Raw genomic sequence first — 16,659 nt, 5'->3', positions numbered from 1 at the left:
TAAAAAAACAAAACAAAAAAAAAAACGCATGAAATGTAGGTTACATTGATATTTTCCTTCATCCTCTTTTCCTCATCTCTGCTAGATTGGTCAAAGTCACGTTATATGGCTCTGAGATCAAACCGTACAATATGGAGACGGCGGTGCCTTCAGTGCTGAAGCCGGACCTTGTGGATGTGTGAGTATTTCATCCCGGCACTCTTCCTCCTCCAGAGATGAGGGCTCATACTTGGCAGCCTGGCATGCTGTATTATTGATGCGTATAAGTGACAGATCCGCCTGTAGGCTTGTATGTAATATCTGCACTGTTCTCCTTTGGCAGCCATGCCCAGTCCCTGGCAGCGTTGCAAGCCTACTCCCACTGGCTCGCCCGGTTTTACAGCGAGGTGCAGCACCAGAACCCCCAGCAGTTTGTGTCTATCGTCTCCTCAGTGATGGAGGCGCTACCCCCACTCATCAGCACAAAGGTGAGCCATGGTGGCAGTGGTTGGGATTAGAGTGGCTGTCCCATTGCTAAAAATGGCATGACTTTTTAATAAATTGGGTCACAAAATCCTGCAGTGCCGATTAAGCGCAGCAACCCCTTCACATTTCCAGCACAGTGAATGGGGCAGCTGGGTGTACCCTGTTTATAAATATGCCTTCTGGGGGTGACCCTGAAGACCCCCTTACTAACTCTCGAGTCTTTCTAGGTACAAGAAAAGCTGCTGCTCTCTGCTTGCCATCTGCTGGTCTCTGTGGCCACAACGGTGCGGCCTGTATTCCTGATAAACATTCCTGCCGTCCAGAAGGTGTTCAGCCGCGTGACAGACAGTTCTGCGCAGAGACTTCCAGAAGAGGTGGGCTTTCTCATTCCTGCTCACTGCACCAGTCCCCAACGGGACTTTTCTACTATGATGTTGCAGCGGCCATAATGTCCATTTATATCTTCATGGATACATGGCAGAAATTTGGCTTGCTGCTCCTAGGGAAGTGGTTCTTGTGTATGGGTACTACAATCATTCCAGAGGTGGTGGTCCCAGATACCTGTATATTCTCTCCATGGTGGGCTTTGCTTCCCTAGGTCATGCACCAGGCATAATCAGTATGGATTTAAATATCATTTAACCTTTATGATGCCTACATGTAGGAAAATGGAGTGGACTGATCGTCAAATTAATGTAAGCAGAGAAAGAAAAAAAAAAAAACGATCAAAGAGTCCAAAATGATGAAAAATATATATATATAAACACTTTTTATTATTTCATGGTAAGAACAGATTTGGATGAGGAGAAAGGAAGAAGCGTATGTGCATTATAAAGTGCAGGATGCACAGTGCAAGCTGCAGGTCAACCAATCAGATTATTATATTTGGTAACCAACCATCATGTAGTAATACAGATAGTATAGACCAAATGCCCAAGATATATATCACAGTGGTATGGTGATCAATAAAGGGTGGAGTATGCAGAGAATGCACTTAGGCATTCAAACTTTAGAATAGTACACAAAGCATATACATTAAGGTTCTTAAAAGCATACCTGTTAAGGACACCATATGAAAGAGGGCTCAGCAGCATGTGCGTCCGCCCTGACGCACGTTTCGGACCTGCCTTCGTCAGTTTGTCAGTGCCCCCTAAACCTTTTACTTTTTCTTCCAGTCCCTTTACCTGGCCTGTGTCAACCTGTCTTACAATGATTTAACAAGTGTAATATTTTCTGGTTTTTCATGACTGTGCTCTCTGAATATCTACATCTGATATGTCTGATAATTCTATAACCATGCACGATCCTCCATTGTAAATGATTCTTTCTCCGCCTCATGCAGGCTCAGGTGCTGCTGTGTCGCGCCCTCTCTAACGTCCTCCTTCTCCCATGGCCAAATGTCCCAGAGGGCGAGCAGCAGTGGGCCGAGCGCTCGAGTCATCATGCCAACCTCCTGAACAGCTTGACCAGAGACTACCGCCATCTGAAGGGTACGACGCCTCCTCAGAGAAAGGGGCAGCTTGAGGCTAGTGAGTATCTGGAACCCCACCGCTGTCATTGTATTCCTCTCTCACTTTCCCCCCATTACTATTTTTTTTTTTTTTTTTTCTTCTAATAACTCTATACTTTGCTCACCTTTTTTTTTTTTTTTTTTTTGTTCTTTCCTACTCTTCTGTAGCCAAGCGTGTCATTTGTCAGACCCTGGGTGTGTTGAAGGACATCGTAGAGAACATCTCCGGAGAGGGCACCAAATCTCGGCAGATCTGCTACCAGTCTATGCAGGAGTCGGCTCAGCTCTCCCTTGCTCTTTTCCCATCATACATTCACCAGTCGGGTATGATATCCTGTGGTTGATACACAAGTCCACGCTGGTGGATTTTTGAAGGTTACAGCCAATCAGCAGCTGCTGATTGGCTGCAGTGGTCACGTGACATTGGTTATGCTATGAGACAGGGCTCGGAATGAAGGAGCAGGGTCGGTCAGACCCTTTAAGCTCCAGTGAAGGGTTATGAGATTTACTTAAAGGGGTTGTATGCTTTCTCCTTCATCAGGAGCACACCACTCCTGTGTCTCCTTGCCGGTGGATCAACAATTCGGGTCAGCGGCATGGTTGCACTACTGATCTGAACTGTCAAGGATATTTAGTAGATCAATCCCTATGTTAAAGCAGCCAATGGACATGGCTTTCTGCTCTGAAAGCCGTTTCTATTGGCTGAAGTTGACAATGCAGTGCCCTGGTTCTGGTGAGACTGACTGAGCATGTGCGTCCACCAGCGCTCTGACCACCAGATGGACCTGCACATTGTTATACTCTGTGAACACCAGGTGGCGACAGGCTATGTAATTATTTATTTCTTTAATGATCCGTTTGCCCTTTTAGCCCCTGAAGGATTTCTTGCAGAAATCTCCGAAAGCCACAACACACTGTCTATGGATAGCTCTAGTGAATGCAAGTGGTGGTATTTTCAGGGGAGTAATTTAATGCAGAAAAATCCATTAAAAATGTAACGCCGCAGTCAGGAAACACTCCGTGCCCTTGGTTGCAGCATCGGTAGGGGAATATTTTGTCTTATGTACAATAAGTTAGTGCCATGTTGTGAAATTAGAACAAGTCTCGTTGGGAGAAGGATGTGAGCTCCATACAAAGGGACAATCTGCACTTCCTTTTCTCTGAGCTGCAAGGCCGCTCCGGGACTTGTCGCTGTACATATTTGTTCTTTTTGTGCATGTCTGATTTTTCTTTCTTAGATGTGACCGAGGAGATGCTCAGCTTTTTCTTGGCCTTATTCCAAGGACTCAGGGTACAAATGGGGGTGCCGTTTACCGAGCAGATCATACAGACCTTCCTCAACATGTTTACCAGGTAACTATAGCCCGTCCTACATGCATGGATTATTTTTTTATCCCACAGTGATCACCCCAGAGTGCTCATTATCTCACGCCGTCCCACAGGGAGCAGCTGGCAGAAAGCATCCTACAGGAGGGCAGCGCCGGCTGTCACGTGGTTGAGAAGTTTCTGAAGATCCTGCAGGTTGTCGTCCAGGAACCTGGTCCGGCCTTTAAGCCTTTCCTGCCAAGTATCCTGTCCCTGTGCATGGAGCAGCTCTACCCCATCATCGCGGAGGTAAGTGCTCATTGCTGGAGAGGTTTTGCTCTTCAATTCTTGTTTCTTCCATTTCCTAATTTTCTGCTTTTGCAGCGTCCGTCCCCCGATGTGAAAGCTGAGCTGTTCGAGCTGCTCTTCCAGCTGCTGCATCACAACTGGAGGTATTTCTACCGAGCCTCTGTTTTAGCCAGCGTCCACAGAGAAGGGGGCGACGAGCCCATGGAAAACCAGGCACAGTTCGTTGGCGTCATGCAGGTCAGTGCTCAACTAACCCAATTTTTTTCTCTTCCTTTCCAAGTAAGTAGAATTCGCCAGAACACTGTTAAGCCCTTCACGACTGATGACAAATATTTAAGTCGTCGGTCATGTCCCTGCCTTTGATGGCTCTGGCCCTGATCCTGCAACTTTCCCTGAACTTGATGGCTGATTTAATCCACCATCAAGTGCCTCTAAAGGCTCCTTTACATTTAGCGATGCACCAGCGATCCCGACCACGATACGACCCGGTCAGGATCGCTGGTGCATCGCTAAATGGTCGCTAGTGAGCTGCCAAACAGGCAGATCTCACTAGCGATGCTCGGCGGTCGTACTTGCCTTTCAGACGAAGCGATGACCGCCGTCTTCCGCCCGCGTCCATAGCTCGCTCATCGGCGCCAGCAGGAAGCAGGCGACGAGAAATGGACCAGGCCGATCTCGCGTGATCAGCGATAGCCAGCGGGGAGCCGGTTGGAGGTAAGTATCACATGTAGCGATATCGCTGCTGCGTCACAAATCGGTGACACGTTAGCGATATCGCTATGTGTAGAGCCCCCTTAACACTTGCGGGTGGACCCAATATCACCAGTTACATGCCGCTGTCAATCAGACAGCAGTATTTAATAAGCGCCGAACAGAAGCGTATCACAAGTCCCACCCTCTGGCGCCCCTGTCACTTGACCGTTGGGTGCCGACGGATTGTCATGACAGCCGGTGGTGTGCAGAAGACGCTTGGTGCTAGTCATCACAATCCTCCTGTGAATGCCAGTCCGTGACCAGCGTTCACAGGAGATTGTGATTTACTCTGTCGCCTTATTGGGGGACACAGAACCGTGGGTGTTATGCTGCTGTCCACTAGGAGGCGACACTATGCATAATCTGAAAAAGATTAACTTTGGCTCCTCCTCTGCAGTATACACCCCTGGACGGCGTCAGCCTTCTCCAGTTTTTGCTTAGTGTCGCAAGGAGGCACACCTTTTTTTCTTTTTTTCCTTTCGTCGGAACAGATGAAGAAAAGTGGGTCTCCAGCGAGACTCCCGGCATGGCTCCTTCCTTGGCCCCCTTTTTAGGGGTGCCCAGTTGAAGTAGAGATGGCGGTCCCCCATGTCGCTCCTTCCCCAGTCCCTCGGGTACTGGTCCGAAGTTGAGACCCCCCCCTCCTTCCCCAACCCCCTTCAGGGTCTGGGTTGAGGTTGAGGCAAGGATGAAGACCCCCTGATGGTGACAGACGCACCCTCCCTAATCCCCCGCAGGGGGCATTAGGTTGAGACGCTGCAGGTAGGGTCGGAGTACAGACAGCATTCTGCACCAGGGACCCCAGCCCAGCTGTGGGATCCTGCTGGGGCCGGGGGAGGGTGCAGGCAGACGTGGCACAGCAGAGACAGGGCTTTCTGCGCCCCTGCCTCTGCAGTAGCAGTGGCTCCATGGCGCTCCAGGGACCCCCCACACAGGAACCGCTAGCACTGCTGCCCCCACCGCTAGCCAGTCGCCCATTCTGGGGGGGTCCGGTGCAAATCCGACCCCCTCCCGGACTACCGCGCCGCTCTGGAGCCCTCCTGGGCATCAGGTCTCTAATTTAGACCGCGGCTTCGGCCTAGCCGAAGCCGCCGCCTTTTCCCCGCCCCCCCGGCCCGCCCCTGGCACGCCCCCCCGGATGACGAAAATGACACTGCAGTGTCATAGAAGGGGCGGATCGAGGCAGGAAGGGCGCGCTTTTACATGGCCCAGCGCGCCCTTTTCCAGCTCTCCGCCCCCTTCCCTCTCCACCTCAGAATCCGGTGGCCATCTTGCTGCACCTGGAGGAAGGCAGCACAGAGTCTCCGGGGGGCACAGGACATGGGGCTTATCAGCGCTGGACCTAAGGGGAGCACCGGTGGGGTAAGATCACAGCTGGGTCCTTGGTACTCAGCTGTGAATTCCTATAACCTATAGCGCTCTCCTACTCCTTTTTCCTCTGCGTAGATACCCCTGTAGGGTCTCTATTAATCAGCCTAGGTACTATGTCGTATCCGCACTGCCGGGACTGTACCCAAAAAAACGGAGCAGAACCCCAAGAAGTCCCTACCAACGCTTCTGCGACCGCTACTGCGCTGGAATGGGCAACTCAGATGTCGCAGTCTATGACACAGTCTATAGATAACCTGACCTCCACATTACTGCAGGGTCATGTCTCCGCTATGAACGTTACCCAGCAAAGGGACGTCCGGTCTCATGATCAGGGCGCTTCCGACAGTTCGAGGCGTAAGCGGACCCACAGGTCGCGTTCAGCTGTGTCCTCACATAGCAATAGGTCTTCCCCCTCCAGGGAAAGACACAGTGGCCTCAGGTCACCGAGGCCGTCCCCTGATAGAGAAGGACAATGCGGATCTCCACAATGATCCCAGACTACGGGAAACCTCCGCTCTAGTTCGCCCGCTAGGGAGCTCCTTAGCGATGCGCAGGACTCAGAGGGCATATGTGACTCCAATTCAGATAACGAAACAGAGAACGCTTTGCTCCCTAGTCCCCCTAGCAATACTGCGATAGTTGAGGATATCGTCTCTTCCATCCTTCGGGTGCTGGACATTTCAGATCCAACCCTGGAAGCACCAGAACACAACATTTCCTTTGAAAGTGTTCAGAAACCATCGAAGGTCTTCCCTAATCACCCGGAATTCCAAAAAATCCTTTCTAAGCATTTTTCGCAGCCTGAGAAAAAATTCGCCAATCGCAAGTATTTGGAAGCAAAATACCCCTTTCCACAGAAAGACACCAAGGATTGGACAGATCCGCCTGAAGTGGACCCTCCAGTCTCTGGGCTGGCAGCACAAACGCTTCTCTCGCTGCCGGACAGATCAACCCTCAAGGACACGGCAGACAGACAAGTCGAACGCATGGCTCGTTCAATCTTTGAAGCGGCAGGTGCCTCTTTGGCTCCCGCATTTGCTTTAGTCTGGGCAGCCAAGGCCATCATGGCTTGGGCTGCTCTATTGCAAAAGGGCCTTCAAGCTTCAAATCCTCAGATGGCGGACCAGGCGGTGCAAATTGCAGTGGTGGCAGATTACATGGTCCTTGCAGCGTCGGACTCTGCAAGAGGAATAGCGGGAATAGCATCAAACGCCATTACAATCCGGCGTATTCTCTGGCTAAGAGAATGGAAAGCGGATGCGGCCTCAAAAAAGTCCCTAACAAATCTCCCGTACTTCAGTGGCCGTCTTTTCGGTGAAAAGCTGGATACAATGATATCCAATGCTACCGGGGGTAAAAGTACTTCCCTCCCTCAACTAAGACCAAAAGGCACGTTTAAAAGGCGTAATCAATCTCGTTTCCGATCCTTTCGGAATTCTTCGGGCTGGTCCGTCTCACGCCCAGCACAAAACCGTAATCGTTCCCCCCGCAGGGACAACACACGGCGGCACAGAGGCCGGACAGGAACTGGCAATCAAAGGCAAGCCAGGCAAAACCTAAAGGAGGAAAACCTCAGACTTTTCCCTCGTCCTGACTCATGCCCTCTCGAAGACACCCCACTTGTTGGCGGACGACTGCTACTCTTTCAGCAGGTCTGGCTGCCTATTACAGAAGACAAGTGGGTAAAGGAAATAGTGTCTTCAGGATACAAAATCGAGTTTACTACCAGCCCACCGCACAGGTTTTTTCCATCTGTCCCTCCAAAATCCCCGCTCAAAGCTCAGGCCTTCCGTCAAGCGGTTTCTTCCCTCCTGCGAGCAGGAGTCATAGTGCCAGTCCCAGCAGAAGAGCGCTTCCGAGGGTTCTACTCCAACCTGTTCGTGGTGCCCAAGAAGGGAGGCAGCAACCGACCCATACTAGACCTCAAGCAACTCAACAAGTACGTTCGAGTTCGTCACTTCCGCATGGAATCCCTCCGGTCAATCGTTGCCTCTTTGGAAAAAGGAGAATATCTTGCCTCCATAGACATACAGGACGCATACCTGCATATACCAATTGCTCCCGCCCATCAGAGGTTTCTCAGATTCGCAATCAACCAAGACCATTATCAGTTTGTGGCCCTCCCGTTCGGTCTGGCCACGGCCCCCAGAACATTTACAAAGGTCATGGCAGCTACCATGGATGTTCTGCACTCCAGAGGCATAGTAGTCGTTCCATACCTGGACGACCTTCTCATCAAGGCCTCCACCCTCAAGGACTGCGAGGTCAACGTCTCGATCACGATCGACACTCTGACGCGCCTGGGATGGTTAGTCAATTTACAGAAGTCCTCGACTACCCCGAGTCAGTCTCTGACCTTCCTGGGGATGCTATTCGACACCTCCAAGGGTCTGGTGATCCTCTCCAGGGACAAGGCACTGGCTCTCCGTCTGGGAGTTCACACACTCCTCCGCAAGTCCCCCAGATCTCTCCGGTATACCATGAGAGTACTTGGCAGGATGGCAGCAGCAATGGAGGCGGTACCATTTGCCCAGTTTCACCTCAGACCCCTTCAACTGGCCATCCTCAAGTCCTGGGACAGGAATCCGTTCTCCCTCGACAGGGAGTTCCGGTTATCAGCAAACACCAGGAGGTCCCTGCACTGGTGGCTCAAGCCAACCTCGCTTGCAAGGGGAAAATCCTTTCCGGTCAATGGAAGGTTTTGACCACCGACGCAAGCCTTATGGGTTGGGGCGCGGTGCACCTACATCACAGAGCGCAAGGCAGGTGGTCACCAAGGGAATCGACCATGCCCATCAACATCCTGGAAATTCGGGCCATCTTCCTGGCGTTGCAAGCCTTCCATCACTTGCTGGCAGACTTTCATATCAGAGTACAGTCGGACAATGCCACGGCAGTGGCATACGTGAACCATCAAGGCGGCACCCGCAGCATCCAGGCGATGACCGAAGTAACGCGTATCCTACAGTGGGCGGAGGATGCAAGGTCGGTACTCTCCGCGGTCCACATTCCGGGCGTGGACAACTGGGAAGCCGACTATCTCAGCCGACAAGGAATGGACTCTGGGGAATGGTCTCTCCATCCCGAAGTCTTTGGTCAGATCTGTCATCGTTGGGGGACCCCGGACGTGGATCTGATGGCATCCCATCTCAATGCCAAGGTTCCCAATTTCATGGCCAGGACGCGCGATTCGCGATCGCTCGGAGCAGATGCCCTGGTTCAGGACTGGACCCAGTTCCAGCTTCTGTACATTTTTCCACCCCTCCCCCTGATCTCCAGAGTCCTGAGGAAGATCAAACAAGAGGGTGTTCCCACCATTCTGATCGCTCCAGACTGGCCCAGGCGTACATGGTACGCCGACGTCGTGCAACTCACAGCAGACGCTCCCTGGCGTCTCCCCACACGTCCCGACCTCCTGTCACAAGGCCCGTTCTTCCACCAGAACTCAAGGGCTCTCAATTTGACGGAGTGGCCATTGAGACCTGGGTTTTGACCCAAGCAGGTTTTTCACCGGACGTTGTTAAAACCATGATCAGGGCTCGAAAGCCAACTTCAGCCAGGATTTACTATCGTACCTGGAAGGTTTTTCTTCACATGGTGCGACTCTCGTGGGCAGATTCCACTTCCCTATTCTCTTCCAAAGGCCCTCGGGTTCCTTCAGTCAGGCCTGGACGCCGGGCTATCCCTGGGCTCGCTGAAGAGCCAGGTCTCAACGCTTTCAGTGCTCTTTCAGAGGCGTATTGCTAACAAGCCGCAAGTGTAGACTTTTCTCCAAGGGGTTTCCCGATTGGTTCCCCCCTACAATCGTCCGTTGGAGACGTGGGACCTCAACCTGGTCTTGACAGCACTACAGTCACCTCCTTTTGAACCCCTTAGGGTGGTCTCACTCCGCTTTCTATCGCAGAAAGTGGTTTTCCTGGTGGCAATCACCTCGCTACGCAGGGTGTCTGAACTTTCAGCTCTTTCCTGCAGACGACCCTTCCTGGTTTTTCATCAGGACAAGGTGGTTCTCCGTACAGTACCATCCTTCCTTCCGAAGGTCGGGTCCAGCTTCCACCTCAATGAGGAAATATCACTACCGTCTCTTTGCCCGGCTCCCGTTCATAGGGTAGAGAAGGCTCTGCATACGCTTGACCTTGTCAGGGCATTGCGTGTTTACGTGTCTAGGACTGCTCCTTTCCTGAAGTCTGATTCACTTTTCCTTATTCCAGAAGGCGTTCGCAAGGGCCTACCGGCTTCCAAAGCCACCCTTGCTAGGTGGATCAAGTCCACCATTCAAGAGGCTTACCGCCTCAACAATTCTCCTCTTCTGGCCGGTATCACGGCACACTCTACGCGGGCGGTAGGGGCCTCTTGGGCCATTCGGCATCAAGCCTCAGCACATCAAGTGTGTAAGGCAGCCACTTGGACTAACCTGCACACATTTACAAAACACTACAGAGTGCATACCCAGTCCTCAGCGGATGCGAGCCTGGGTAGACGGGTCCTGCAGGCGGCAGTACTCCAAGTCTAGGGGACTGTCGGCACAATATTCGTCCACTGCTTCCCACCCAGGGACTGCTTTAGGACGTCCCACGGTTCTGTGTCCCCCAATAAGGCGACAGAGTAAAGGAGATTTTTGTGTACTCACCGTAAAATCTCTTTCTCTTAGCCTTTAATTGGGGGACACAGCTCCCACCCTGTAGCCCTTGCGGGCCGTTGTTACGGTTGGGTTCTCATATTGTTGTTTGAGCCTGTTTATAGTAGCCTTTTTTTTTACAGGCATGGTTATGTTTCTGGTATATTCCTCCTAATGCTTTTGCACAAAACTGGAGAAGGCTGACGCCGTCCAGGGGTGTATACTGCAGAGGAGGAGCCAAAGTTAATCTTTTTCAGATTATGCATAGTGTCGCCTCCTAGTGGACAGCAGCATAACACCCACGGTTCTGTGTCCCCCAATTAAAGGCTAAGAGAGATTTTACGGTGAGTACACAAAAATCTCCTTTTTGCTTTTCATAGCAGGGCTTCAGCTCTGCTATGTGTAGCACGGACTAAGGGACGATCGCCGCTTCAAGTCTCCTAATGTGACTATTAAATAAATTAAAAAGTGGTGAGAAAAAACACAAGTTGCAGCATTAAAAATAAAAAATACACCTATTTGGTATGTGTTCATAAATGCCCAATCTAACAAAATATAAAGTAAATTAATCCGATGGTAGAAGGTTTACACAGTAAAATATCGATATTTGCAGATGATACAAAACTATGTAAAGCAGTCAATACAAGAGAAGATAGTACTCTGCTACAGATGGATCTGGATCAGTTGGAGACTTGGGCAGAAAGGTGGCAGATGCGGTTTAACAATGATAAATGTAAGGTTATACACATGGGAAGAAGGAATAAATATCACCATTACACACTGAACGGGAAACCACTGGGTAAATCTGACATGGAGAAGGACTTGGGGATCCTAGTTAATGGTAAACTTAACTGGAGCAGCCAGTGCCAGGCAGCGGCTGCCAAGGCAAACAGGATGATGGGGTGCATTAAGAGGTTTGGATACACATGAAGAGAGCATTATACTGCCTCTGTACAAATCTCTGGTTAGACCGCACATGGAGTACTGTGTACAGTTTTGGGCACCGGTGCTCAGGAAGGATATAATGGAACTAGAGCGGGTACAAAGGAGGGCAGCAAAATTAATAAAGGGAATGGGGGAACTACAATACCCAGAGAGATTAGCAAAATTAGGATTATTTAGTCTAGAAAAAAGACGACTGAGGGGCGACTTAATAACCATGTATAAGTATATAAGGGGACAATACAAATATCTGTCCGAGGATCTGTTTATACCAAGGAAGGTGACGGTCACAAGGGGGCATTCTCTGCGGCTGGAGGAGAAAATGTTTTTCCACCAACATAGAAGAGGATTCTTTACTGTTAGGGCAGTGAGAATCTGGAATTCCCTGCCTGAGGAGGTGGTGATGGCAAACTCAGTCAAGGGGTTCAAGAGAGGCCTGGATGTCTTCCTGGAGCGTAACAATATTGTATCTTACAGTTATTAGGTTCTTTAGAAGGACGTAGATCTGGGGATTTATTCTGACGGAATATAGGCTGAACTGGATGGACTAATGTCTTTTTTTTTCGGCCTTACTAACTATGTTACTATGTAATATGTAAACGGTGTAACGAGAAAGAAAAATCAAATGCCAGAATTAAATTTTTTTTTTTTTGGTTGCCGCATCATTGCAATAACAGGCAAAACATTGTATCTACCCCAAAATGGTATCAATAAAAACGTCAGCTCGGGGCCCAAACAATAAGCGCTCACCCAGCACTACATGATGAAAAATGAGAAAATGACAGGTCTCGGGGAAATGGCGACAAGTGCAAAAACCTTTCTTCCAAGTTTTGGAATTTTATTTCACCACTTAAACAATAAACTATACATGTTTGGTATCTACGTACTCATACTGACCTGAGGAATCCAGCCAGCTCCGATCACTGCTGTTTAACCCCTAAAATGCTGCTTTCAATATGTGACCGCTGCATTTTAAGTGGTGCATCTGTCCAGGCACCCATCGCCCAAGAAGTGATGGCCGTGTGCCAGTGAAGGATTGCAGTGTATAAAACAAGCAAATCAAATGATCCTAAATAAAATATAACAAAAGCAGTAAAAAAAAAAAATAAAAAATAAAAAATCAAATTTTCACTTTTTCTATGCACCCCAGAACTGTACAAATATGACTACTGCTTGACCCTGCATAAAGTGATCCCTCGCGCAGCTCTGGTGATGGAAAATAAAGTTATGTGTCTTGGAAAATGACAATACAAACCAATTTTTGATTTTATTTTTATTTTTTTGTCACTAAAATAATCATAAATACAAGTTTGGTTTTGTTAAAATTATTGAATGCTAGTCGGAATTCGGTGTTTTGTTTTTTTTTTTGTGTGGTGTTTTCAACATTTTATTTAAAAAAAAAAATAAATAAATCAGTACTTTATAAAGTGATATGAATGGTGTCATTAAAAAGGACAGCTTGTCCCATAAAAGTAAAGCGAATCGTAGCACGGCTATGTCAACAGAAAAATATAACTGTTATGGCTCCTGGAAAGAGGGGAGATAAAGTGCAAAAATGAAAATTTGTCTGCAGCAGGGAGGAGTTAATGCACAGCATAGAAGGATTGTATTGTAACCTCCAAGAACCAGAAAAAAAATGTCCTTTTATCAAATCTGTGACTGAGGATCTAGCCCTTCATGTTCTCCTATGTTTCCTGCAGGCATTCGGTCAGTCATTTCTGCAGCCAGATATCCATCTCTTCAAGCAAAACCTTGGCTATCTGGAGACTCTGAACAGCAAACACAAATTGTACCATAAGGTAAGATGCTGCGTCTAAAGCCCCCCGTCACACACAGCGATCTCGCTAGCGAGATCGCTGCTGAGTCACAAGTTTTGTGACGCAACAGCGATCTCACCAGCAAGATCGCTGTGTGTGACACTGACCAGCGACCGCCCCCCCCCCCCCCCCCCCGCTGGGTATCGCTGACCAACATTTTTTTGATCGCTGGCCTCCCCCTGGCCAGCACGCATCGCTGCGTGTGGCAGGCGGGAGACCAGCGATCAGCGAGCTGGCGCTGGTAGCTAAGGTACACATCGGGTTTCTAAGCGGCGCGCAGAACAGGCAGCTTCACCAGTGATCAGCACCAGCGACACACGTCGCTTAGTTGCGCACTGTGTACCTTAGTTACCAGCGCGCTGGTGCAGGGAGCTGGTAACCAAGGTACACATTGGGTTTCTAAGTGCCGCGCGCCGCTTAGAAACCCGATGTGTACCTTAGTTACCAGCGCGCTGGTAACTAAGGTACACAGTGCGTAACTAAGCGACGTGCGTCGCTTGTTACCCGCATGTCGCTGGTGAAGCTGCCTGTTTGGCAGCTCACCAGCGATCATGTAGCGATGTACCAGCGATCCTGACAAGGTAATATCGTTGTCAGGATCGCTGGTGCGTCGCTATGTGTGACGAGGCCCTAAGTGTGGGATACTCAAGACCTCGGTCTGTGTAAATTCCCCCTGACACATTAGACTGTTGTTGGCTGAACCCACCGTGTTTTACTTGTTCGGCGGACGGTCATGTGTGTATCGTCGGGTGAGATGACTATCATGTGCGTCCAATTTAAAACCGCCAATCATTCTGTTCTCGCAGAGACAAGCCGCTGGCTGACAGTCGGCGGCTTTCTTATCGAGAACACCGGACCGCTCAACCTCTGTAAGGGAGAGATTTCCAAGATGACTGGCGGACGACAGTGTATATGACGGCCTTAAGTGTAGAAGATCCACTTGTCAGAAGCTTTGGATGGCGGGGTCTTGTATTGAGATCCCACTGATCACTAACACAAGAGATCAGACGGTTGCTGTTGTCTTTCCGCACTGAAGAGCGTCTTAATAGACAGTTTTTTTAATCCGTCTGCTGTCTCCAATTAGAGCGTCCCCTTCACTAAAGCACAGGATCAGAAGCCATTGGGGAGGACACTGTGCACTGGTTAATACTGATTAAAACTTCTGATATGTCTTGTGATCTGTAAAATTGATCAGACAACATGGGGGTCTTACTGGGGGGCCTCAGCAAAGCAGACTTGGCCCGGTTTTTGGCTGCAGGTTTCAAGTTTGCCTGCAGAATGGGGGACCAGCATCGGTGCCTCGAACAGCAGTCTCCTTCTCCTCACCTCCCCACTCCCTCTCATCACTTTTCTTCTCCTGTCTCTTCCAGAAACTGTTCCGGGCGATGATGCTGCCGCAGTTTGTCAGTGTTTTACTTCAGGTTCTTATCCACAAGTCCCATGATCTTCTTCAGGAAGAAATCGGCATCGCTGTCTACAACATGGCATCCGTGGACTTCAGCACTTTCTTCTCTGCCTTCTTACCCGAATTCCTTGCCGGCTGCCAGGGCCTTGATAGCGGTCAGAAGAATGTCCTTGCCCGTAATTTTAAGATGGAAAGGGTGAGGGCTAGATAGAGGAAAACCAAAATCATTGATTGTTAAAAGTGCTGATATGATCTTTGTTGTTCAGGAGCACAGCGCTCCCCTGCCTCTGTTTCCTGCTTGCCGGGGGAGCTGTGCGCTCCTGATTGAATCAGTGACCTGAACTCCTCAGACTCAGATGGCCCCAGTAAATAACCCCCCATTGTCTTCTCTCTTCTTCCAGGACCTGCCTTCGTTTACTCAGAGTGTGCACCGCTTGGTGAATGACCTCCGATATTACCGACTCTGCAACGACAGCCTCCCCCCAGGCACTGTGAAACTGTGACAGAACCGCTCCCCACCTTTTTACCCCCCCCCCCAAAACCCAAATCTTGCATCAATAGTCTTAACTCACCCGCTACAGATGTGAATCTTCGCTCCTCCACTCATCCCGTATATATTTCTGTTCATATAATATATATATATTATTTTTTAATTAAAGGATTTTAGCACTTTCTCTCTGCGAGATTTCAGTGCCTCCCCTGTTTACGCCACTTTAATCCCTTTGTTTAAAGGGTTCTTATAAATCCCTCTGGTAGCTCAGGGGTTAAGCAAACGCTCCCTTGGTTTTTTTAGATGTAAAAGAAAAAAATTAAAATATGAAAACAAAAGTGGATTTCACAAAGCTTCAATACCATTCCCTGATACCGGAGAATGTGGGTGACCGTCGCCCATTATGGACACTGACGTCTGGATTTTAAGCCCGTAAAGGCCACTTATTTGCCCCCGGTCAGTTGGGGGTACACTCACTTTATTAAGTATTGTTTTATATTTTTTTTTTCTTGTGTGTTTTTGTTACCATTCCATTGTGAAATTGCAGTCGCTTCTTGCGAATAAAATGAATGCGTTGTTTAATACCGGCGGTGCTTGTGTTCTGGCCTGTAGATTGGGGACAGGGGCCGGGGTTTGTTTTGAGGCCTCTGGCCTTACGGTTCTGTGACCTACTTGTAAAAAAAAAAAAAAACTATTCTGTAACTTGTATTTTTTTTTCCCTAGAACTTTGCCTTGTGCTTTTCCTCTGTTGTTCCTCCTGGAAATGTATGAATGACTTGATGGGTGGTCCCATTGCCAATACCGTTGGGTTGTGTCCCTACACACTGTTCAATGAGGGCTAATGATTCAAGAAAAGCCTTGTGGAAATGGAGAATGGCAACACCCAGTTGTCAATTTATTCATGCAAATCCATGAAGAATAGCAGAGGGAACCGCTCATCCTGAAATTGCCACTAGAGGGCGCAGTGTTGATCATGTGTCGGCAGGACTGATCCTGCTGATCTCTTGGGAGGGTGCTATAAGCAAAGACGGGATTGTCCTGTCTGGAGAAGATGATTCATTTTTTCTGCCTCGTTCTCGGTACCGTTATCTTCTGGGAAATCTTCTTGGCTTTTTTTTTTTTTTTTGTTCCTCCTCATTATAGAACTTCCTGCTAATTGCTAAAATGTCATGTCGGGTTGTAGCATTCATCCATTTATCCCCTCCTGGGAGCTTGGATCCACAGAGCACTTAGATGCAATCATGAAGCCTGCACCACGTTAGATCTCCGGGTTTTTCTTTGATCTTTCTCATGCACTGATGACAGAGGTAGATGGCTTAAATGCTGTCCCGTGTAAGTCCAAGAAAGAGCAGAGGCTCTACAGACACATGGTATACAGCTGAAAAATAAAAAGGGCAATATTGTGCCAGAGGGGGAAGGAGACTGATCCTGATCTTATCCTTCACGTTGCAACATGCAATCAAAACATGGAAGTATGGGGAAAAAAAAAATATACAAGTGTATGGAGCGAGGTCGGGCTCTGTATAACACATATATACCTTCCGATCCCGGCTCAGAAACTGGCGAATCCTCACAGCGCACAATGCATGGGGGGATTCATAAGTCTGCAGTCATAGGGTGACTGCAGACTTATCGATTCAGACCGGACAACCCCTTTTAATGTCACCTTATTTC

General features: G+C 49.0%; 1 protein-coding gene across 2 annotated transcripts in view; it reads left to right on the top strand.

Moving 5' to 3' along the window:
- XPO6 (exportin 6) overlaps positions 1-15,569 on the top strand; it is a 54,008-nt gene extending 38,439 nt beyond the window's left edge. For both annotated transcript variants that reach the window (XM_073553491.1, XM_073553490.1), the window contains exons 14-24: positions 86-178; positions 323-467; positions 693-839; positions 1,808-1,994; positions 2,144-2,299; positions 3,214-3,328; positions 3,418-3,589; positions 3,665-3,826; positions 12,974-13,072; positions 14,461-14,691; positions 14,897-15,569. In XM_073553491.1, coding sequence (XP_073409592.1) covers positions 86-178; positions 323-467; positions 693-839; positions 1,808-1,994; positions 2,144-2,299; positions 3,214-3,328; positions 3,418-3,589; positions 3,665-3,826; positions 12,974-13,072; positions 14,461-14,691; positions 14,897-14,998 — 1,609 coding nt within the window. In that variant the 3' untranslated portion in view covers positions 14,999-15,569. The remainder of the gene's footprint in view (positions 1-85; positions 179-322; positions 468-692; positions 840-1,807; positions 1,995-2,143; positions 2,300-3,213; positions 3,329-3,417; positions 3,590-3,664; positions 3,827-12,973; positions 13,073-14,460; positions 14,692-14,896) is intronic.
- The last annotated feature ends 1,090 nt before the right edge of the window (positions 15,570-16,659 follow it).

This window comes from Dendrobates tinctorius, unplaced genomic scaffold (assembly GCF_039654945.1).
Source record: "Dendrobates tinctorius isolate UK_male_01 unplaced genomic scaffold, ASM3965494v1 ptg000202l, whole genome shotgun sequence".
Lineage (NCBI taxonomy): Eukaryota > Metazoa > Chordata > Amphibia > Anura > Dendrobatidae > Dendrobates > Dendrobates tinctorius.
The sequence above is the reverse complement of the archived record's forward strand: the minus strand, read 5'-3'. Positions and strand labels throughout refer to the sequence as shown.